Source organism: Mytilus trossulus, chromosome 3 (assembly GCF_036588685.1).
Source record: "Mytilus trossulus isolate FHL-02 chromosome 3, PNRI_Mtr1.1.1.hap1, whole genome shotgun sequence".
Classification (NCBI taxonomy): Eukaryota; Metazoa; Mollusca; class Bivalvia; order Mytilida; family Mytilidae; genus Mytilus; species Mytilus trossulus.
This window is the reverse complement of record NC_086375.1, coordinates 32871524-32896775: the sequence shown is the minus strand read 5'-3', so window position 1 is coordinate 32896775 and position 25252 is coordinate 32871524. Positions and strand designations below refer to the sequence as shown.

Sequence of the window (25252 nt, the reverse complement as noted above, 5' to 3'; positions counted from 1 at the left end):
TAAAATTTCACAAAAGTTCTCACTCATGTCATGTTGATAAGACTTAAAAATACACAATTGAAAGGTTTCTGTGTTCATTTCTTCTAAAATCTGCATGGACTCCTGTATTCATCTCTTAAATTACTGGTACACAAAAACAGGTCATTTTGTATACTACTGCCTCAGTAGTAACCAAAACCTTGAAACATAGTCAGTGTTCCAGCTAGGCCGTTTTCAGAGGGCGCGGCACCCGCCCTTTTCCGAGTGGCGCCCTGTGCCCTTTTTACAGTTTTTACAGTTTCCAGGGCGCCCTGCCTTTTTTGAAGATCGATTAGTATGATATAGTACCTTATAAAATCCACCAACTTTCTGCAGGAAAAAAGGCAATTTAATTAAGATTGGAGTCAAATGTACCTGGCTACAAGTAGGATTCAAACTCACAACATTGGGGTTGATATTTAGTGAGGTTCAAGTGATCACTGTAGGCCACCAAGGCTTTCTGATGTCTAGGCCTACCCTGCCAAGCCAGGTGTGAGTAGGTAGGTAGGGAAATAAATTTAGTGTTCCAAAAAGCTAGAATATTATCGGACAGTCAAGCAAGCTTGAAAATCCAAAATAAATAAAATAATATTTCAATTTTGACTTAGTTATAATAATAAAATTTTATGAGTAGCACCATTTTTGCAGGGTCGGTCGGGATTGGGGAAACAAACAATATTTTATTTTAGGCCCTAGTGAAATGCATCATTCACATGTACATTTGTATGCTCAAATTTTATCATGTTAGCATCTATGTGGATCAGCTTCCTTTTGGCCTCTATTTTATAATATTTCTAGCAGTGGTAACATAAACAGCATCAGTTACGGGGAAAAAATGTCAATATAGATTTATTTGTCTCCTGAAGCAGGTTCATTGTTAATAAATATATTAGAATAATATTCTATTTCATAATTATAAGTAATGATATCGGACTTGTGTCTACTCATATTAACTGTCATAAACACTATTGGTATATTTTCAGTGGGAGGTGTTAACTCAGGGTATTGTCAAATTGTATCATGCATTGGATTTCAAAATAGAACTGTTTCCCATTAATTATAGCATCACCTTTATAGTGCATTCTATAATATATAATCTATTCAGATAGCACCACACCAATGTTGTTATTAGGCCCCGAAATAGAACTGTTTTCTTTTATTCATAGCACCATGTTTATACTTCATTCTATTATATAATGTATTCAGAGAGCACCACTAAAATGGTGCTATTAGAACCTGGTGAGAACACTGCCTAACTTCATATTGATCCCTTCATGCCAGGGTGATTTTGATTTGCTGCACTTCATCATAAGTACATTGGCAAGACTTCAATCCTATAGTCACTGCAGTTGTTCATGCGTAATTTCAAATGCTGAGCCTATAAAGTTGTAATAAATTTAACTGAAACTCTCAAAGTTCTGCCAATCAACTAAATGTCCTTCCTTCCCTCCATCCCAATCGTATATTCACATAATATAAGCAAACATGAGTTGCGGCATTCCTATCCTAAGAAACATTCTTCTTTTATGTTACAGACGATTGTATTGAGTGTGTAGGTAAAGGTAATATCTTTGGTTACTGTGGATTCATTAATATTTGTTGGATACCAATTTTCGTGGATTTCGTTGGTACAGGAGAACCACGAATTCAAATGTTCAACGAAATACAAATTTTGTAAAGGAATGAGTGTAGACTTAGCCAATACCACGAAATTAAATATCCACGAACATGTAAATTTTCCTCAAACCACGAAAATTGGTACCCACGAAAATAAATGAATCCACAGTAGCTTGCTTGCTAGCTGAACTGTGAAGTCATTATTAGGTAACGTTCCTTTAAGAGTAGACGTGTCTGACAGCTAGCAAGCAAGCTAACCAAAGCTATAACCTTAACCTACACACTCAATGCAATCAGCTGTAAAAGATTTTTTCTAGTGTAAGCTAGCTTGCTCAATCAGTTGCAGTCTTCACGCTGAGTGGCAGCCCAGGCTTGTAAAACTACTCTCGAGTCTGTTAAAATTACATCTACAGGCTGACAGAATCAAACTAAAAATTTTCAAAAATTGAGCTCTGGGCCTGTAGATTTTACAGTTCATCGTGAGGACTGAAGTCGAGATAACACTGGACAGAATTAAAAAAAATATAATCTCCTCAATTTGAGGCTAAATGTTTGATAAGATAACACTAGCAATAATGTAAAAAGATAATATTTTTGATAAGATATTTCCCAGGAGAATGTTTCCTTATGAAGACAATCATAATAAAGCTTAAGTATTTTTCTCAATCTTATTAGAATTACAATACATGTTGATATCATTATGAATGGAAAACTAAGAAGTTATTTTAGTACGATGTATTTACCATGGCTGTTTTTTCTACAAGACGATTGTTATTTGAGCTCACTTGAATGTTCTATTGCTGTGTCTTTTATCATTGCATTTGTTTTTAAAAAGAGGGAATAAAGACTAGTATGATACATGTTATCCAGTTAGAAATCCTTTAACTTGTATTAAATAAATACTTTTTTCTGTAAGAGTTAGTACAGTTAATTGAAACATTTCTACATATAAATAAGTAGATGTGGTATGAATGCCAATTGAGACAACTCTCCATCCAAGTCACATTGTATCAAAAGTAAACAATTATACATGCAGGTCAAAGTACAGACATCAACATGGAGCATTGGCTCACTCATAACAACCAGACATAAACATGATAAAGGGCCCCATAATGACTAGTATAAAACAAAGAAAACAGGGAAATCAAGGGCCTAATCTATATAAAGAAGGAGAGATGCCAAACAGTTTTGAACCCCACCAAAAACGACAACCACTGAACAACAGTATATTTTCCCTTTTTGGACCTTATTGGTTCAATTCCACTATAAATTTTATTTTTTTGCACTTTATTGAGATATTTGTACTGAATATTTAAGTTTTTGCACTTCATTGTATGCGTCCTTTGACCTGATGCTGTGTTTCTTAGTGTAACCGTTTTGTTTTATATTTTCAGAGCAGTGCAACTGGGGTCCCTGTGACATTGAAGGTGGATCCCAATGGCTATATCCTGTTCTGGAAAGATCAAAACAAGGTATGAAAATATATTTTAGTGTACTCCTACTAAAAATACTGCAACATTATTTTAAAAGTTGAGACTATATCAAAATCAGGAACAGGGATCCAGAATATGGATTCCAAATATTTCACCACACTGTTTACACAGAGCTATCAGTACTTCTTAGTTTATTGTAAAAATCTTAATAAAAAGATTATTTACCTTTCTGACTTTTGAAATCAAAGTGAAAGTTGGCCTTTTTACTTTACTTTTATAATTTCATAACCATCTCAAAATAAAAACCAAAATAAAAGTTTGTCTTTTACCACATTGATTCACAAATATATATTTAACCTCTGGTTACAAAATAATCCGATTAAAAAGATCCTAAATGCTTAGGGGGACTACTTTTGTTTGTAATTTACTAATTAACTGGTCTCCTTTTAGTTTATAAATGTAAATGGGACAGTCTTCCATCAATTAATTTACTTTATTGTATTTTCCTCTTGACTAAATAAACAATTAAACATATATTGATGAAAATAAGTTGAAGTGGTGCAATTGCCAATGAGACAACAATCCATCAAAGACCAACAGACGAGGATGTAAACAACGTGTATTGTAATCAAAAGTAACTTTTTGACACAGTGCTATAAAGGAATTGTTTAATTTGTCAATTAAACATGAGAAGTGCAGGAAATGAAAATTCTTAACCCATACTTAACTTGTCAAGAGGGAACTAAGATAGTTTTTTGGGGTCAACTATTGCACAAGTTTTTGTTTTATTTTACGATTAGTATTTATTAAAGAATTAAAGAGGTTTTTTTGTAGGTTAATGGTGTGTAAATTGGTTGACTACTTTCTATTATTTTTCATGTAAAAAGGAAAGATATATTTTTGTGTATACACTGCATATGAAGTTCCTGCAAAATGTTTGGGTGTCTAAAATTTGAGATTTTTTGGTTCACGAAACTTTTATTTCAACCCAATCAAAGGGCCGAAAAAAGCAAAGGCCACCAATATGTCTTCAACACAATGAGAAAATCATGCACCAGGAGGCTGTCTACTGCTGGCCTCTGAACAAAAATGGATGTCACACTAAATTCCAAAACATATAAATAAACTAGAATTTAAAAACATACAAGTCTTTAAAAGGCCATAAGCTCCTGACTTGGTACAGGAGCAAAAATGTGGGGTTATACATGTTTTGTGAGATCTCAACTCTCCCCCTTTACCTTTAGTCTACATAGAATAAACAATCACACAGCAAAACAGAAAGTTAAACTTGGTTTAAAAGAAGTCTGAGTCAACTGACAAAGAAGATAACAAAAGAAACATAGCAAAATGATAATGACATTATAAATTAACAAAGAACTACCAGCATCTACTGAAATGTTTAGATCTAAATTTAAAAAAGACAATTTTTGTCCATGGACTCTGCTGACCAAGTAACAAGTACAATATTAAGATGTGTTGATAATATTAGTTAATAAATATTCTCTTTTTGTTTTAGGAGATGGAATCCTTAGACATGTCTTTGATTCGTGATACTAGAACTGGAAAATATGCAAAAGTACCGAAGGTTTGTTAAAAAATGTTACAACCACAGCCAAAATGTCCAATAGATGTGTTTTCTTTTCTAAGATCAATACTCATAGGGGGTTAATAAAACCCATTACTTTTTCTTCTAATTATAAACAATTTAAAGGAGTAGGTCCGGTAAAGACAGATTTTGGCCTCAAATTTCAGTTTCATCTAACGAAAGATTTTGACCACTTTTTAAGCACTTAAGTGTCTATTTCATATGATTCAATTAATTTATGTGAAAGATTTTAACTTATTTAGATATTAAAAACGATCCGATTCAAGCTCAAATATGTAAAATCTACCAAACATGCGAAAAAATGTCACTTTTCAGATGTTTTTGTCAAAAACGAAAGTGGCCGCATCTGTGTTCATCCTCAATCTTTATATATGTTATGTATTATCATCAAATACAACTTCCATTTCAATATTTTGGATGAACACGAATGCGGCCACTTTCGTTTTACACAGAAACCGTCTAAAATTTAACTAAAATACTGGAATTGTGAAGATTTCAGTAATTTAGCATGACTTAACGGTGCTAGTACTCAATATATGCGCATTGTATTGTCAAAAACAGCCCATATTTATGTAACAGAAGCATTCTTCTGCCCAATAAATAACTAAAAGTTTACATTTACACAATTTTTGTAAAACTGCTTTTTTTTGGGGGCCAAAAAGGGGTCTTACTGGACCTACTCTTTTTTAGATTGGCAAAAATATGAAATGCCTTATATTGTGGAGGTGGTGTATTTTTGGTTGAAGATCACAACCTTAGTGTTGACAGGCTAGTGTATGCTGTTTATACACCCTGAAAACGATTTTGGGTTGTAGCAGATCCCTTCTAGGGTCAAATTGTCTCTTTAAATATGAGGAAGATTAAGGTTAATGAAATAAATTGACACTCGAGAGCCGTGGTGTAGTGGTTAGTGCATCGGACTACTAACACAAAGGTTCCTGGTTCGATTCCCGTTTGGGATGAAAATTTCAGGAACTCAATTTTCGGCTCTCCCTTGACACCATTTGCGAGTATGGTCTTGAGGAAACGATGATAGTCCGTCGGACGGGGACGATAAAAGGCTGACCCGTGTTAAGAGAGAGCCATATCTCTTGCACGTTAAAGACACCCTTGTAGATTTCGAAAAAGAGTAGGCTAATGCCGCTACAAGGCAGTACTCGCACCCGCAAAGTGGAAAGGGATTAATATAAGTTGTAAACACTTGTTTCCCAATCCACTAAAAACAAATATGTTTAAAACTAAAAAACAATTATTACATTGCTACTGAATTTATAAATTGTTCACAGTTATTTTGCTAAGCCAGTTTAAAATACGATAAGAATGTTTGAAGGTTGTTTTTTTTTCTGTTGTCTCATTGACTTTTAAATCATTTGTAAATATGATCAGTAATAAAATATTCAATTGACTTCAGAAGTACAATGTTGAATAATAATTTATGGTAGATTACGATAATGATCTATATTGAGAATAAATGTGAAATCAATTGTGAATTATTAATTGAAAACTAAACCAAATTACCTATTTATTTTTGCTATTACTGTTTAGTTTGTTCATTAGGAGCAAAGTTCACATTGTATACATTTTTACAAGTGTCTAATTTATTAGCATATGACTGATTTAAAAATTTATCACAAACATGTACAAAGATTGAGTGTACCCACAAGACTGGAGGGAACAAGTACTCTGAATATCTACTGTGGACTAAGTTATTTTGATGCATACACATTTTCTTGGATGTGGAAAAATTGTATTTTTGTAGATACTTGATTTCATGGTTATTCCTTATAAATTAAAGTTATCCTTCAAGCCTATAGAAAATTTGTACTTGGTTGGACATTTAAATTTGTGGCTTTGACACTTTTAACCACAAAATCAACATAAATTGTTATTCAACGAATAATGATGAATACACAGTAATATGAAGTCTTCAATTCTGCTTCTGTACTTCCATTTCATATACATTTATTATTCTATAATAGTACATCTACATGTATTATTTAACAAGGTGGTTGTTTATTTGTTATTGAAAAGATTTTTTTTATTTTACTCTTTGAAAAATTGATAAACTTCATACTTAATATGTAGAAAATGACACTTTTGACTGGGATTGGTCTGAAAGTGTTTAGATTTAAAGATTTTCAGATAAAGGAATATCATGACAAATCATCCTTGATTTGGGGACTATAAGTTTTTTACTCCTACCCTGTCTGCTGTCAGTATGTTTCCCGCTCTATTTTCTATAATGGCCATAGATAAACTGATATAATATTTGGTAACGGTCATATTTGTCAAAGTTATAGATCAATTTAGATTTTTATTCTACATAAGAGATTTTAGGGTCTGGTTATTGAACATTGAAAATATCAGATCTCTGTACTTTTTATTAAAGTTTGGAAAAATCCATTTGGATGTGGTTCTTAGAGATGAACAAAATTCCTATTAAATTTAACCATACATACAGAAATTTAAACCTTTTACTTTAGTGACTGGTATGGTCTGCATTGTAATAATATCAGCATCTCAAAATTAAAATTCTGGCCAATTGAGGATAATATTGGGGCCTTTTATAGCTGACTATGAAGTATGGGCATTGTTTATTGTTAATTGCTGTATGATGACCTATAGTTGTTAATTTCTGTGTCATTTGGTCTCTTGTGGAGAGTTGTCTCATTTGCAATCATGCTGCCTTTTCTTTTTTATATTTTCAACTACATTAGTCCCAGCTCAATACTTGTTCAATCCAATTTATGTGTAAATTTGTCCAATAAAAACATTTCAGTCGATAGGGGGCATTGTTAATGTATTGTATATGCAAAACCTTTGGATTATGAAATAAGAAAATGTGGTATGATTGCCTATGAGACCGATTGATGTAGATGTTAGCAAGTATAAGGCACCATACGTCCTTGTTTCAATTGAGATTTGTAATGGATTAAATTGTTTTTCCCACTCCTGCTGGTGAGGGAAGAGGTTTGTAGTAATGACCACAATTCAATTTATCCTTTCTATTACAAACTATAGACAAAGTATATTTTTCAAAAACATATAAAATTTTCAAATGGAGGAAAAGATCTTGACTATGCTTATGCTCTTTTGAAAAATGCTGGGTGACTGAATTTGTAAATCTTGGTTGAAGTTATATTCTATTTTTGCCTAAAACTTTTATTTATTATTGTTTATTTTGCCTTCGGTCATATTGATTGTGTCCATAAATCAGTTTTGTCCAAAATTGCCTCATCTTAAAAATCTAAGACAAGTTCACTGATATAATTAACGTTGATGATAGATCATGATTTATACTGTTGTAGGATCAAGGATTTTATGATATTGAAAAAAAATCCGGGAGTTTGATCTTTGATATCAATAGAAATCAATGGATACATTTTGATTTAGACTCAGGAAGCGATGATTATATTTTTTTGTATCAAAGAAGTTTTTAATTATTTGTCTTTTTTTGTTGTTCATGACACACCCTTATTAACTGATAAATGTTTTGTCTACGTGTACATAATATTGATCATTAGAAAAAACCTTTGGTTAAGTAGATAGATGTTTGTTAGTAATAGCCGTGGGGATTGCTATAATTATTATACATTATTTTTCACAATATCCATGTAAAGCATATATATATAGTAGGAAGACGGCATTATGCCGTTTCACACCTCTTACTCTAATTTCCTAGGTCAAAAAGTGTGTTCGACTCTTTTTCATTGGATGTTTTACACTTATTTCTGATAATGTACTTTGATGTCTACTGTTTCAGTTGGACTCAAATAATACCTGTCAAAATTTACAGATAAAATCTACATGCTGACATGTATTAAAAGCGTCTTTGAAAAGTATTAAAAAAAAATGATATAATCCTATTTAGAGTTAAAATTAAAAAAATTAAATATATTGTACATAGACGAATATGCACCATAAGTTAGGTTGTTTATCAAAATTCATAGTCAGAAGTTGATCTGACTTCTTTTGTGCATTGTGTTTAAGTTCTATTTGTTTTATACTCATGTACAAATCCTTGTCATGACGAACTATGATGATTAAAAACCATTTAAACACATATACACAAGCTAAGTATTTAAACATCAGTTGTAAAAGTAAAACAGGTGCATTGCATTTGCACCAATTTTTAAAAAATCCAGTCTTTCATTTGCGCCACAATTTTATATTTCATTTGCGCCAAAAAATTAAACTCATGTGCCATTTACTGGTAAAATATATATAACAGAAAATGTTAAATATTCATTGCTCTAAATGGTTTGTTCTACAGTATTCCCCTGGATAAATGAATATAAGGGAGTTCATACTCTTTTTCTGGTACAAAACTCACTCACTCACCGAGATTCACAAAGTTTTAAAATTATGTGTAGTGATTTTTTTGTTGTTGGAATGAACAAGAACCAGACCACGTCCACTTGTATTTGTTGTATCTGTATTTTTATCCATCTGATGAGTTTAGCCTTTTTCAACTGATTTTTATAGTTCGTTTCTTATTTTCTTATGTTGTACTGTTACACCACTGTCCCAAGTTAAGGAGATGATTGAGATTCCGCTAACATGTTAAACCCTGCCACATTTGTAAGTTTTTTAATGCTATTTTTCCTGATATATTGGCGCAAATGAAAGGTTTCAGTTTTGGTGCATATGAAATACCAATCAGTAAAACAGAGCAGTTGCTTAGAAACATGCATAGGATTTCCCACTCTTTCATACTATTTCCACCTCTTTCCAAAAAATCTGCCCCTATCCAATATTGCTGAAATTAACCGTGAAGAGCCCTATTGTTAAATTTATATAATTTCAAAATAAAGAAAAATACATGTTATTCACATTATAAATCTGAAAGTAAAAACTTCAACAGTAATTGTCAAGTGAGATGAAAGTAGTATCATTCTATGTGAAATCAATTATTATACGTCACAGAAGTGAAACTGGCATATGAAGACGTCAATTTCAAAGAAAGATAGCTCGTAAAATATTGATCAAATTTCAATGATTATTCTATGTGTTTATCATATAGTAATAATTTACTGTTTTATATTTATATCAATTATGATTTAAATTATCCATCTTTCAAGATATATTTTGAACTGTTTTTCATGCAAAATATAAAATAAGAGAAAACAAGATCAATGAAACAAAAGCAAAGTTTTTTTTGTTCATTTTGTTTCTTAAAGAGGGTCAAAAGATACCAAAGAGCTCCCCAAACTCGCCGATCGAAAGTAAACTGACAACACCATGGTTAAAAAAGAAAAAGACAAACATTAGAACACAAGACACAACATAGAAAACTAAAGACTAAGCATGACAAACTAAAACAAAAACTGGGGGGGGGGGGGGGGGGGGGGGGGGGTTATCTCAGATGCTTTGGAAGGGTAAGCAGATCCTGCTCCACATGTGGCACCTGTGGTATTGATCTACATAAATAATGATGACACAAGTTTGTTATCTTTTGAGTTGTTACAGGCTGAGTTAGTTATTGGCCAGTTTATTCAGCAGCTTACTGATTTTCTTTTTCTGTTTGTCTGGCCTGTATAATTATGTAATTTCTTTTTCTCTCTGAAACAACAAATAGTGTCTGATTTGTACTTCATGCTGAAATGTATGTGAAAGTAAAATTAATGTTATCAATTTTTTAAATTTTCAAATTATTCTAGATTCAGATAATTCCTTTTTTAATTTACTCTTGTACATTATGTAATTTGAACTTGATTACAATAAAGATCCTGCTGTAAGAAGTTATGGTTCTAACTCTTGTATGCAAAGTTGACCTTATATGAATTTGGCTTCTGTATTCTTAGGCTACTTTTGGGGGTCTCGTTGGGGGGTTCCGATCCTGGATCCCGCTTACTGTTTTGTCAGATTCCTGTATCCCGCTTACACTATGTACGTAAGCAATTCTCATTTTTTGGTAATTTTCAAGGTCCAGCAAGACCTCATTTCCCATTTTCACAACATAATAATTTAACTTTTATGTGTCACGCTTTCAAAAAAAATGACAATCCTGCGTCATGCTTAAACCCAAATGAGACCCACACTTTTGGTCAATAATCTCCTCATATAGTCATGTATTTATACATTCTTCCCTTCAAGCGTTTGGTTTGAGTGTTCCAGATCCAGATGCTTTCAGATGCATTCAATTTATAAAGTGTTATTTTCAATTATGTGGGAATGTATGAATTAATAATTGATGTCTGAGTGCCTGTCCTAACTCAGGAAGTTTGTTAGTGGCTGTCGTTGACTCTTGTGTTGGGTATTTGGACAAAGCCAATCGATTAGCAGGATTTCATTTGTAATATATGAAGTGGATAATGGTTGTGTAATCAACTATATTTTATTTTAAATGTTTGCAAAAAAAATATTTTATAGAGTTGCATTTTTTATGTACATGTGGACTAAGAAGAAATTGTTCTTTGACAAGTTTATAGGCCAATTACTACTTAAAAAGAAAAAAAAATATTTGTATGTGTTCTGTGTATAAAATTGTCCTTATAGGCCAAATACTACATAAAAATGAGAAAAAAATAGAGATATTATATTTGTTATGTGTACTAAGTATGTCCATAAGCATGTGTAAAGGTTTAATACTACTCAATCTAAAAAAAAGATATAGAGGTTTAATTTGAATGTATTACATGCACTAAGTTTGAAACTGGTCTTAAGAAGATGATAAAAACAGCAGAAATATGGCAAAAAATTAGAAATAATCAAGTTCAAATTATTTAACTTTGAGCCATCAATTTTCCATTTAGTTCAATCATTGGTGATGTAATTGATTGCTAGCATCATTTAGCATATAACCATGTATAAAGAGAGATAATTGATCATCATAAATAATCGTTACAACACCAGCTCTTTCTTCATGTTATATACCAGTTAGGGAATATGGTGTTGATAGCAAATATTTGGTCATCTCCGATAAATTATTCATTTTTGTCTAGACTTCGGCCAATCTAAAGCTTTCAATACAGTGTGTTACTAGCTAGTTCATGTTGATGACCGTAGAAATAGTGATTTTTTTATGTCTTTTATTTATGGTCAAAGCAGTAGATTAAGGTTGATTTCATGACCAGAGAAAAATGACCTATAACAGAGGTAACTTTGAGTTGAGGTTCAAATTGCAGAGGTATTACTACAAAGGAACAATAAGAAGGTGACTTGATTAGACAGATTTTTTGCTAAATAGAGGTGATCATTATGGTGGGTTTAAATGTACTTGCATTGTTTCATTTCTGTCTCATAGGCATATATCGATATGTTAGCAGATTTAAAGTTTACCAAAAGTTTGAGAGCCAAAATATAAAGCATTGGTTTATAGCACAAAACCTAAATTGCATTGTTGCCAAGGCAATCAAACAATTCCCTGCATGTGTAACCCATCTATAGCTAAGAGGGTTAAATTAAAGGTCACATGAACATGGATTCAATGAGGTTGAATTATTCACTTGCAAGTGAATAATTCATCAGCAATATTTTTAAGCTTATTGTGACAAAATTGAACCTAACTAGTTTATAAATGCAAATATTTATTTCACTATTTCACTTAATTTAATCATTGAACAAAACACATCATATTTTTATTTTTGTTTTTATATCTCTTAGCTAAAACCCCTTTTGAATGATTTGCTGTTTCAGAATCTAATGCATTCTGGGTAATATTTTCAAAAGCGTACACCAAAGCGTTTTGATTGGTTTAAAACATTATAAACAATGGAAATTCAACCAATGACGTAAAGTTATTTTCACTTTGGGGCACGAAGAATGAAATTACCCATGATGCTTTAGATTCTGAAACGGCCAATTGTAATGGCATTGTTAGAAAATTTCCTGTAAATCCATCTCTCTCTTAAGAATCAATGTACGGAAATCTGGGCCTTATTACTTGGTTATAATTTTATTACTTTTACCTGTGTATAAAAAATGACACGTTTTCAGGAAATCTTCTGTTTTTTGACTTATTAGTTGGTCTGATTCTAGAACATAGCTAAATGCTGTCTTTTAATCATTGTAAATGTTACATGCAGTTGAGCGTAATGCTCAAGCAAGTCAATCCGGTAAATTCTGGCTGCCTTAGATCTTTTGAGTTTACATCATATAGATTAACTATGTCATTCTCTTGGTCTTATTAATGTTGAGAAAAATCAATTAAAGAAAAGATTTAGCAAAATGTTTATCAATGTACACCGAAGCCTACTGCAATATAAATTTTTCTTGAAAGCCATTATTTTATATGAAATTTAAAGGTAGAATGAGTATTAGAGTATAATAGTCAATAGTATGTATCTGTAATGATTTTTAATAGATTCAGGTGCTCACAACAGGTATTGTGGCTGAATATTATAATCCAATAAAAACCTGTGTTATTCATATTTTCAAGGTTTTAATTTTGAATTTAAGATAATTAAAAGAAGTTAGATTTTCTGTTCATGCACATGGTTTGTTAGTAATGTTTCACCCTCCTGAAAGCAAGGAACACCCTAAAATACTCAGCTAATAATACAGATCGTTTTTTCTCATAAAAAATTGTAATGCAGCTGTGAAAAGAGATTGGAATATTTACCTTCATAATTATTTGTAGAGGTAGAAAAACCAGAGAGGGACTCAAGCAAGACAATGAATGTACAACTCCCAACAAATGTGCATTACCAGCTTCAATGTGGATTTTTTTTATGCCCATGCCGTAAGCAATAGGGGCAGGGGCATTAAATGTCTTCTTTTCTTTCTGTCCGTCCCATGATGAGAATTGCTTACTTACATAGTGTAAGGGGGATACGAGAATTGGACAAAACCGTAAGTGGGACCCGGGATTGGAACTCCCCAATGAGACCACCTATGTCTAGGAACATAGGACTACCCATTTCCTCTTTTAAATGTTTCTTCTGCAATGCCATAGATATGTATTAACATGCCTTAAAATTGTTTTGTAGGAGGGTAAATTAAAAGATACCTGTATGATCGGTCAATCTGATGTTCCAGTGGAAGATAAGACTGTGACAGTAGCTTATGGATCAGAGATGACCGGTATTTCATTTATCAACTTTGTATGTTCATCTAGAGATACTGCAAAGGTAAATTTAGAGTTTTAAGATATTAGTCTCATATCATGCTCATTATACAGAAATTTCAGCATTACTTGAAAATGTGACTCTCATGTGATAATATGATTGTCAGATTTTAGCATGGAAATTGCTTTCTATGTAATAATATGATGATCAAATTCTAAGATAGAGATGACTCCCTCTTGTGATAATAATTGTTAGAATCTAAGATGAAACTACTCTCTCATGAGATAATGTGATAGTCAAATTATAAGATGAACACACATTTCTCATGAAATAATATGATTCTTAAATTCTAATATAGAGAGGATTCACTCATGAGATATTATAATTGTTAGAATCTAAAATGAAACTACTCTCATGAGATAATATGATAGTTAGATTGATTATAAGATGGACCAAACTTGCTTATGCCATAAGATGATTGTTTTATTCTAAGATGGAAGCTTTCTGTGATTGTGTTTTTGCTAAATAAACAGCTTGCTAATGTGACTCCAAATGACAAAAAAGTTCTAATACATGTATATAAATCCATTTGTCCACTGTACTGGGGAAGAATTAATAGTTCTTATCAGCCATCATGAACTTAATAAAAGTGATGCAGAATTCAATCTACCTTTTATCTGTTCTCATTCGAAAGGCCAACCTGATTTTAGTAGATTAAAACCTTCATATTGCACATAAGAGAAATTTTATAGTTGTAGGTTTCATTTGTTACATCATGTATATTGTTTTATATATTGCATAAAGATAAAGAAGATTTGGTACACTTGTGAATAGGACAGTCTGCATCAAAAAAAATTCAACTTCTTGTCGGAAGACCAATATTCTGACATTTTCCTTATTGGTCCAAACAAATTTTTGCAAAATCTCACTAGTCCATGCAGACTGATAGGACATTCTCAAGCAGACACCAAATTATGAAGAAGAAAGCAACTATAGGGGACTATCTGTACTGCCTTCAACGATGAGCAAATCCCATACCTAACATCAGCATGCTATAAAAGCCTAAATGACAAATAAAAAACAATTCAAACCAGGAAACTAACTGTCTGATGTTATGTCTTCATTTTGTGTAGTTTTTTTTCTTAAGCATTTCTTTTAATTTTAAATTTTTATTTTTTTACTAGCTCTGGTGCGATGAACTGTTATTATATGCCTATAACCTGTTAGCAGCCAATTGCAATGTGTTGACATTCTTGGAGAAGGCTCACACTAAAATTACTCATGTACTCGATGTTAATGGCAGGATACCAGTTAAAAAGTAAGTAATGTTGATATTATCTATATTTACAGCCAATTGCATTGAGTGTGTAGGTAAAGGTTATATCTTTGGTTAGCTTGCTTGCTAGCTTAACCGTGAAGTCATTATTAGGTCAGGTATGCTAACCTCCTGTAGAAGTTGCCTAGTCCTACAGACAGACAGGTTGGTTATTTGTGGGACTAGTCTACTCTCAATGGAGGGTAGTTTGACTAACCTAATAATGACTTCACGGTCCAGCTAGCAAGCAAGCTAATTAAAAATATTACCATTATCTACACACCCATGGCCAATGCAATTGGCTGTAAATGACTTCTCAATGTCATGCAAAAACCTTTTTTCATAGTCAAGAAGATGAAATGCCTCAATCAGACTAATGTAACAGAGGCGGATTAAGGGGAGCGGGCAGGTGGCCCGGCCCCCCCCCCCCCATGTTTGGAAAAAAATTGGTTGCTTATAAAGGGAATCACTGAAGCGTGACTGGAGTGGCCCCCCTCTTAGGCAGTCAATGGGCCCCACTTATGAAAATTTCTGGATCCGCCAGTGGTAAATGACTCAGCCCATCAAGATTGTTGACTTAATCAACACTACAAAGAATCCTGAAGGCATGTTTATCATAGTGTTAACAGATGGGAATATGATTGATTGATGGATTGGTGATGTTGAACACCACATTCAAAACTCTTGGTTATGTCATGGTGACTTTTATTCATGAAAAAAATCAATTTCATTTTCAGCATTGTGAAAATGTTTGCCACTCACAGAGATGACAAGAGAAGAGTAGAAAAGGCCTTAGAATCCATTAATATACAGACAGGCAAGGTATGGGTAGTCACATGATAAAGAGCTATTAATAGATTTTAAGAGTAAAATAGAAAATTAGAAAATTAAACCATGATAAGTGCTAAATGTACTATAATTTGACTATACAAATGTCCATAATTGCTTTTGTCTTTAACATAGTATGGCTTTTAATATTGACAATTACATGTGTAGAATAGTTTATCACATACTTAGACTAGTTATTATACTTAATTTACACATTTTATTTGCACCTGTTTATAATGCTTCCAGAAATAACTAATTTAAAGTATAGTATAGTATAGTTTGTAGCAAAGCACACATGAATGTTTATGTATTTTGGTTGATGTTTAGTTGAAAATTTTATTCAAGGTTTTATTTTCCATCTATAAGTTTTTACAGAAACCAAAGTGAATTCATTTCTTCTCCATTTTCAGCAGTTAAACAAACTATCTAGACAAAAAAGAGGTTTTGGCTTTTATAAATTATGATTACATCGAACTCTAAGACAGCCTGAGCAGCTGTGTTTAAAATGCTAAAATAATGTCATATATCTACAGAGTTCGCGAAATCTTTTTTCTCCTGATGGTTCTTGAAGAAAATCTGCTGGTCCTCACTATAAATCTATTGAAAAATACTAAAATTGTGTCAGTCCTATGCAAAATTTTGGTGGTGAAATCCTGAGGACTGACACTTTTCGCGAACTCTGTATCTAGTTACCTTTTACAGTCTTTTGAATAACTTCTGTCTCAAAAATAAAGAAATGAAATAAATGTTGAGTATGTGTTGCATCTGCTGCACATAAGTTCTGCAAATTTTGTTAGCATTCTGAAATAAATTGAGCATATTTTCTTTTGATTCTGACATCAATTCAATATAATTTCAGGTTGAATTTTTATAGAAAAAAAACCCCATCACTTTTATTAACCGTCTCAAGATTCTTAATGGTTCACAGAATGACAGAGGTGGATCCAGCCATTTTAAAAAGGGGGAGGGGTTCCTAACCCAGGACAAAGGGGGGGTTCCAACAACATGACCCCATTCAAATGCATTGATTGTCCAAAAAAAAGGGGGGTTCCGGGGGGTTCTGGAATCGCGCCTGGTTTAACATTGTAGGTTCTAGTAATATATTCTTTTTTTTTTTTATGTCCAAACTTTTTCTTTCAAGCATACCTAATGATGATTACTCAACAATTGTAATATGAATATCCGTAACTTCCTGGTGTAGTGAAGGTCAAGTAGGGTCATTCACCTAAGCTGTGGAGTATAATTAACATTTAATGACTTGATTGTCCAATAACAATTACAAATATATTTTCTAGGTCAAATTTTTTATTTTTTTTTTTCTCCATAATATTTGTACCAATATTTCTATCTTTTCTTCTACTCTCATCTTTTATGATTTCATCATGCAGGTGAGACATATATCTGTGTCCACAGATTATTCCAATAATTTCTTGGCAGATTTATATGAACCTAAGTTTTTGTATTGAGATAATATTTCGACCTTAAAGAACTTCTAGTCAATCAATTCAGATATATGCACATGTTTAAAACAGTACAGGTAAATTAAACAAATAAGCACTATTTATATAGTTTTTCAAAAGTGCATTTAGTTTGAAGAACATATAGTATAAACAATTTTCTAGAGTATTTGAAATGTCAGTGTATCATAACTGAATATAGATAAAATAATAATACCTGGTATATCAATATAATACCTTTTAACATGACATCAAGATTTCTGATCATATTCGTGAGATGTCAATTTTTGCAGATTTCAATGGAATAACTAGACCACGGATTTAAATGGTCAACTAAGTACACATTTTCCATGTGTGCAGACTTTTTTTTTTTATCTTTTTTATTACATACCTCTACCTACCTGCCAAGGGTTTTAACTTTTAAGGGGTTAATTATGCATCAAAATAATCTGCAGTATGATATAAATATTTTTAGTCAGAACCTTCCTTCTCTATTTTGCAATAATCACACTGAGTACATGGGATAAACTAATACATGTAGTTCAAAATTTTAGAATTTTAGAATTTCTCTCTCTTACTAAATAAATATTTAAAAATTTATACTAAAAATTTAATTGAATTCTGTTTGTTCTATAATAATAACTCATATACTTATACTTATACTTATACTTATTACAAAGGAATTTTGAGGATAACATTTTGTTTAAGATGAAAGACTTAATATTAGAATTAGAAGATGTGGTATGATTGCCAATGACTCAACTCTACAATGACTCAAGAAATTAACAACTATAGACCATTGTATAGCCTTCAACATAAATAAAACAGGCAAATATATCATTGTTGCCTTTTTATGTAAATTGACCAATAGTTTTGTAAGTTGATGTTATAATTTTTGCATGGAATTATATTCAAGGCATTCTTTCTACCCTGCTAAAAAGTAAAGACATGATGGTCTGAATTTCCTGCTTCATCAACAATTTCTAAGGAATTTTATATTTAGATTAGGTTATAATGCTGTGTTATTTACAGTTATGGTCATGCTTATGTAGCAATCTGTTGTGTAAAAAAAGTGTGTACCCCTTAGACATATTAGTTGTCATGATTTTTTTCGGGGGTTAAACAAGCTACATACATGTATTAAGGTAATATTAGATATATTTTTATGGTTTTTGGAGTAACCTTTAATTTATGTGAAACTCCTCATAATTCTATAGTACTTAGTTATTCTCTAACAGATGGATAGCGAATTAATAAAGGTAACAAAAACTAACTGCATGTCAGCATGGAGAAATCTTTCATCTTACTTTAATTATTACATTAAATCTGAAAGTATTTGATAGTGAGAATATGGATAGAGTTAGAAAATTTAACGGGGATTGCTGCCATGTACCTCTGACTAAGCATGCAGTTTGTTTTAATTAGTATTTCGTTATTTATTGACCATAATGTGATTCCCTTAATAAGTGTACCGTTCCTGCGTCAATATGCATCCTTGTATCAGAGTATTTTCCATTGTACAAAATTTGTCCCTTTTTGTGAAATTTCCTCAAATTCCTTATCGAAAGGTAAGTTTGTTTTACTTGTCAGTGACTAAGTTCACAAAATATCTTACAAGAAAAATACTTGTAAGTTAATAACAGTTCAGTTTAACTTGTGATGAATTTTTATTGTAAGAATTTTTGTGAAAAGAGACTAAGAAGAAGAAAGCATTTAACATATTGTCTTACATGTAAACTGTGCGGTCAGAAGGAATATTTCACCCTTGTAGAGAAGGGAGTTTATTGAAATGCGTTTTCGTGTTGTACTTGTACTCCTGACCAACATTTTGTCTTCAACTTTTATAATGTTTCATTGATATGACTTGATGTTGTTTTAATTGTATCAACAAAAGACTAAAGATGTTAAGACTGTAGAAATACTATCGTATTGAAGATTTTCTAGGCATTGGTTCACTGTTTGTAAAATAAAAAAAAAAGGTCAGGAGTCAATTCGGCTAAGGTCTTGTGTCAATGATAAGCTTATAAGGGTTGCATATACCCAAATAACTGTTCCTTTGATATTAAATTCATTTGCAAACTTTTTTAGGTATCAGGTAGTTACAACCAAGTGATGAAGTACCGGGTAAAAGGAAATTTCATGATTTAGGGAAAATATTTTTATGCAAACATATTGCCCATCTATCCATTTCCACAAACTATGGTATAAAACTGTGGTATATATCGACCTTTTTAGAAAGAACACTTAAGTACCCTAGTAACAGGCAACCATATTGCACGAATGTAATCTACCACCCTATATTAAATGTCCACTTTGACCCTCCATACAATGAGATTATGCTATTCACCCTTGAACCATTGCAGAAATTCAACTTTTGTTCTTGATATGTAATTTGCATTGTGTAACCATAGCAGCTTTGAAAAATAACTTTTGAACCAATCAGATAGTACAGATAAATTTCCCATAGTTCAAAGTAATTTGAAAAATATTATTGAGGGAGAACAGTGTTATGCTTTCAAGGCTACCGTGTTATAATTTACCAATGGGTTTCTAAGAAAAAGTTCAGAATGAATATGCGAAAATATGGTAAAGTCTTTCATAAACTTTTGCTGTCCCAAGCAAAATAAAAGTAGAAATATCATCCAATTGTAAACAGGATATGTTGATATTTAACATTGACAATACTCTTTGATAACACCATTAGAAGTAATATTGTCACATGACTTTGGTTAGCGACCATCTTCCTGTCTGTTTTAATACATGTAGGAGTAAAATTAATTTGAAAAATACAAACATTTTCATGAAATCCCAGTTGTAATACACTGAAATTTTTATCAGAAGGTTGGACATGAATTTATCGTAAATTCTTTTGATGCAAATTTAAGAGACGGCTCTATATTGTCTAATTTGACGTAGAGTAAATATTGAAGATTATTTCAATAAAAAGCTTTGAGATACTCTGGAATGATATTAAGGTTTTAATATTTCAACTTTAATATTTTTTCATTTTTCTTCAAGGTAACATAATAGACTTCAGTAATGTTCATATTGCATTTTTGGATGGTGATGACCTGAGTGTTACAATTTTTCTCAGGGTTAAATTTCAGACAAGTCAACAAAAGAATGATATTAAAATTCTGTAATACATACAATCGTGAACTTGTTATTTGCCGAAAGTGTATTCTTACAAAAGATATGATTAAAAATCTACTTATGGCTTACAAGCCAGTAAATGTCAAAATGATTTTAACGACAATACAACAACGTCTAAATGAGATATCAATTTCAGCTGTATTAAACATGAGAGAAATAATATGTAGGATATCCTTAGTAATTGTAACTCATTAGGTCCTTAATTGGCAGGAGAAATACCAATAAACCATATGTATATTTAATAATAGGTGAAGTAATAACTAGAAATCATTTATATTTTATTATCCTATAATCCTTGTCGTAACAAATTTATTGTCCAATAATCCTTGTTGTTACAAATAGATTCCAGGTTATCACATTTTTGTCGAACAAGAACTTCAGTTGCATGTCTAAACATACGATCTCTTATTGAATATTCTTTAGTCTACTAAACTTTTTTTCATTTTTCTCTTTTAATATACAGGTTAACGTTCTGTGATGTTTTTTTAATTTAAATATTTGTATTTTTTGCTTTAATATTTGCATGTCATTCTTATGGTATGACTCTTTTTTCATTTAAAAAAAAATGTTCTTCCAAAGGGATGGGAGGGGACAATTTGTAGTGCATGTATATGTCAAATGGGTTGAGAAATATATAGACCTATTTCTTGTACCTCTCACAGAAAGAAAATCTAAATTTTTGGAGACATATGAAAAACAATTGGTACCTTTTCTGCCTAATACTGTATCAACCAAGGGTTGAAATTACAGTATTTTTATCTGTGTATTGAAGTGTCGTATTAGAATTTCACATAGATCTAAAGAAATCCGTTGATCCAGGTTAAACAATGTGTGTTTTTATGTTAGGTACTGTCTAGAAATTAAAGTTAATTCAAAAGTATTTTGATCACATTTGTAGACAATTTGCAGTAATATTTTCATCAAGGATATTAAAAAAAATGTAAATAAATTGACAGAACTGATTTGTCTTTTTTTGGAATTTATAGAAAGGAAAAAGGAAATCCTATGTTTTCTGGTGACATATTAGGTCTGGTTATTTTTAGGAAGGGATCATATTTGTCAGGACCTAATGATTCCCCTGTGACCAACTCCTGCTAATCCTTTATATGTTGTTCTGTAGCGTTTAATTATTTAGATTTTTCAGTTTATCATCATTGATTTGAACTTTTACTTGACCTACTTTTAGTTCAGTTTCTGTTAAATGACACATAATATAGAACATTGCTAATTTCTGTAACAATTTTCACAAAACTTATTTTTGCATGAATTAACACTGCAATATAATTTTCGTAAATAGTAGTGATAATTTTATATTGTGTAATATAATGTTGATATGCTTGCCCTTGATAAATGTCTAAAGTATAATTTTTATGTATCTCTTTGCAGCATGAAACGATAGATCCCAATACATTTAGCTTTGACATGTTCTTTCACTTTTACCGACAATTGGTTGGACGAACTGAAGTTGATAAAGTGTTTGATGAAAGGTATGTCATAGGTTAAGATATCATTAATGGACATGATGTTTGGAAGGAAAAGGAAGATGGAGTAATAATCTGTATAGGTAAAAATGGTGCTGATTTTAGTGAGGTACTGTGGATTCATTATTCTTTGGATACCAATTTTCGTGGATTTCGTGGGTAAAGGTGAACCACAAAATTAAATGTTCAACGAATTACACATTTTCTCAAGGCTTGTATAAAGATTTCATCAAAACCACGAAATTAAATGTCCAAGAACACGCAAATTTTCCTTCAGCCACGAAAATTGGTACCCATGAAAATAAATAAATCCACAGGAATTGAAGACAGGTGTTTCACTAGCCTGACAACAATGAAGTTGTGAGTTTGAACCCAACACATGGCAGGTTTATCAGTTTTATAGCCTTATGTCAGAAGTCTCTCTGTTTCTTCCTCCACCATTAAAATCTGACCATAACTATATAGGCAAAATGGTTAAGGTGAGGTTCAAAATTCAATCCATCAGAATCAGTATCACTAGTATTAGTTTTGCAAAGCAAATGTCACCAGTAATCATGATTGTATTGTAAAGGTTCACAATATCAACAGTAATCATGATTGTATTGTAAAGGGTCACAATATCACCAGTAATCATGATTGTATTGTAAAGGGTCACAATAATACCAGTAACCATAATTGTATTGTAAAGGGTCACAAGTTTAATCATGATTGTATTGTAAAGGTCACAATATCACCAGTAATCATGATTGTATCGTAAAGGGTCACAATATCACCAGTAATCATGATTGTATTGTAAAGGGTCACAAAATTAATCATAATTGTATTGTAAAGGGTCACAATATTAATCATGATTGTATTGTAAATGTCACAATATCACCAGTAATCATGATTGTATTGTAAAGGGTCACAATATCACCAGTAATCATGATTGTATTGTAAAGGGTCACAATATCACCAGTAATCATAATTGTATTGTAAAGGGTCACAAGTTTAATCATGATTGTATTGTCAAGGGTCACAATATCCCCAGTAATCATAATTGTATTGTAAAGGGTCACAATATCACCAGTAATCATAATTGTATTGTAAAGGGTCACAAGTTTAATCATGATTGTATTGTAAATGTCACAATATCACCAGTAATCATGATTGTATTGTAAAGGGTCACAATATCACCAATAATCATGATTGTATTGTAAAGGGTCACAATATCACCAGTAATCATGATTTTATTGTAAAGGGTCACAATATCACCAGTAATCATGATTGTATTGTAAAGGGTCACAATATCACCAGTAATCATAATTGTATTGTAAAGGGTCACAATATCACCAGTAATCATAATTGTATTGTAAAGGGTCACAAGTTTAATCATGATTGTATTGTAAATGTCACAATATCACCAGTAATCATGATTGTATTGTAAAGGGTCACAATATCACCAATAATCATGATTGTATTGTAAAGGGTCACAATATCACCAGTAATCATGATTGTATTGTAAAGGGTCACAATATTAATCATGATTGTATTGTAAAGGGTCACAATATTAATCATGAATGTATTGTTAAGGGTCACAATATTAACTTGATTGTATTGTATAGGGTCACAATATCACCAGTAATCATGATTGTTTTGTAAAGGGTCACAATATCACCAGTAATCATGATTGTATTGTAAAGGGTCACAATACCACCAGTTATCATAATTGTATTGTAAAGGGTCACAATATCACCAGTAATCATGATTGTATTGTAAAGGGTCACAATATCACCAGTTACAATGATTAAATCATAAAGGGTCACAATATCACCAGTAATCATGATTGTATTGTAAAGGGTCACAATATCACCAGTTACAATGATTAAATCATAAAGGGTCACAATATCACCAGTAATCATGATTGTATTGTAAAGGGTCACAACAATATCACCAGTAATCATGATTGTATTGTAAAGGGTCACAACAATATTACCAGTAATCATGATTGTATTGTAAAGGGTCGCAGTATCACCAGTAATCATGATTGTATTGTAAAGGGTCACAATATCACCAGTAATCATGACAGTATATAAAAGGTCAAAATATCACCAGTAAGACATGATTGGATTGTGAAGGGTTAACATATCACTAATAATGATTTAGGGATTGTGAACAATCATACTATCAAAAGTAATCATAATTTCTTTAGATTTTCTTGAGCTTAATTACATTTTGATAACAAAAAAATCAATGATATAATTAATAAAAAAATCCTGTTAAGTTGATAATTGGACTACCCAGTTATATAATTCAGTTATTTTAATTTCTTTAATACAAGATCCTGACCTGTTTGGTTCAATTAATTTCATAATTTAAATTATGTATAGTACACATTTCGAGCTTTTTCTTAAAATAAATAATTATTAGGTAGTGAAATGAATTACATTGATTTACAGTGTTTCTCTGTTTATTCCACTTGTTTATATAGTTATATAATCGGATAAAATCATAAACCAGTATAAATTCAAGGTCGAATTGAAGATATTAACTGTCCATCAATTTGATTGTTTATTTGAAAACAGCATCACTTATATGAAGTTTGAGTGTTTATGACACATAAAATTTGAGTGAAAATTTAAGGGACATCTATGTTTAAGTTGATGCACCACTTAACGATGCACCACTGTTAAGTGGCTAGGGCATTAAGTGCAGGGGCGGATCCAGCCATTTTTGAAAGGGGGGTTCCTGACCCAGGACAAAAAGGGGGGAGGGGAGGGTAACCAACTACATGTCTCCATTCAAATGCATTGATTGTCAAAAAAAAAGGGTTCCAACCCCCCAGAACCCCCCCTCTGGATCCTCGCCTGAAGTGTGTGTAACCTATGTTCTGGTATCATTCCATTCTTTTAAAATGAATAACAATCCCATTCCACATGGAAAAGTTCATGTTTTAAGTAATGCTTGAGTGAATAAAGAGAGAAATAGATATTGAGCTGCATGATGCTTGGTTCTTTAACTTATAATGCTGTTACATAAATGTAAGAAATGTGGTATGAGTGCCAATGAGACAATGCTCCATCCAAATCACAATTTGTTAAAAGTAAACCATTATAGGTAATCAAAGTACAGCCTTTAACACAGAGCCTTGGCTTACACCGAACAGCTAGCTGTTAAGGGCCCAAAATGACAGAGCCTTTGCTTACACCAAATAGCAAGCTGTAAAGGCCCGAAACTAAATGACTAATGTAAAACAATTCAAACATTAAAACCAACCATCTAATATATATAAAATGTAAGAAACCCTTATGAAGCGCATCAACATTGAACAAATGAAAACCACTGATCAACAGGTTC

At 31.8% G+C, this 25252-nt stretch overlaps 1 protein-coding gene across 4 annotated transcripts in view; it reads left to right on the top strand.

The window, feature by feature from the left end:
- The window catches only part of LOC134711279 (1-phosphatidylinositol 4,5-bisphosphate phosphodiesterase beta-1-like), an 80547-nt gene that overhangs the window by 11558 nt on the left and 43737 nt on the right, over positions 1-25252 (top strand). For 3 of the 4 annotated variants that reach the window (XM_063571804.1, XM_063571805.1, XM_063571801.1), the window contains exons 2-8: positions 3030-3107; positions 4585-4653; positions 13605-13745; positions 14867-15000; positions 15735-15819; positions 18521-18541; positions 21822-21922. In XM_063571804.1, coding sequence (XP_063427874.1) covers positions 3030-3107; positions 4585-4653; positions 13605-13745; positions 14867-15000; positions 15735-15819; positions 18521-18541; positions 21822-21922 — 629 coding nt within the window. The remainder of the gene's footprint in view (positions 1-3029; positions 3108-4584; positions 4654-13604; positions 13746-14866; positions 15001-15734; positions 15820-18520; positions 18542-21821; positions 21923-25252) is intronic. The other variant, XM_063571803.1, reaches the window with a different exon arrangement.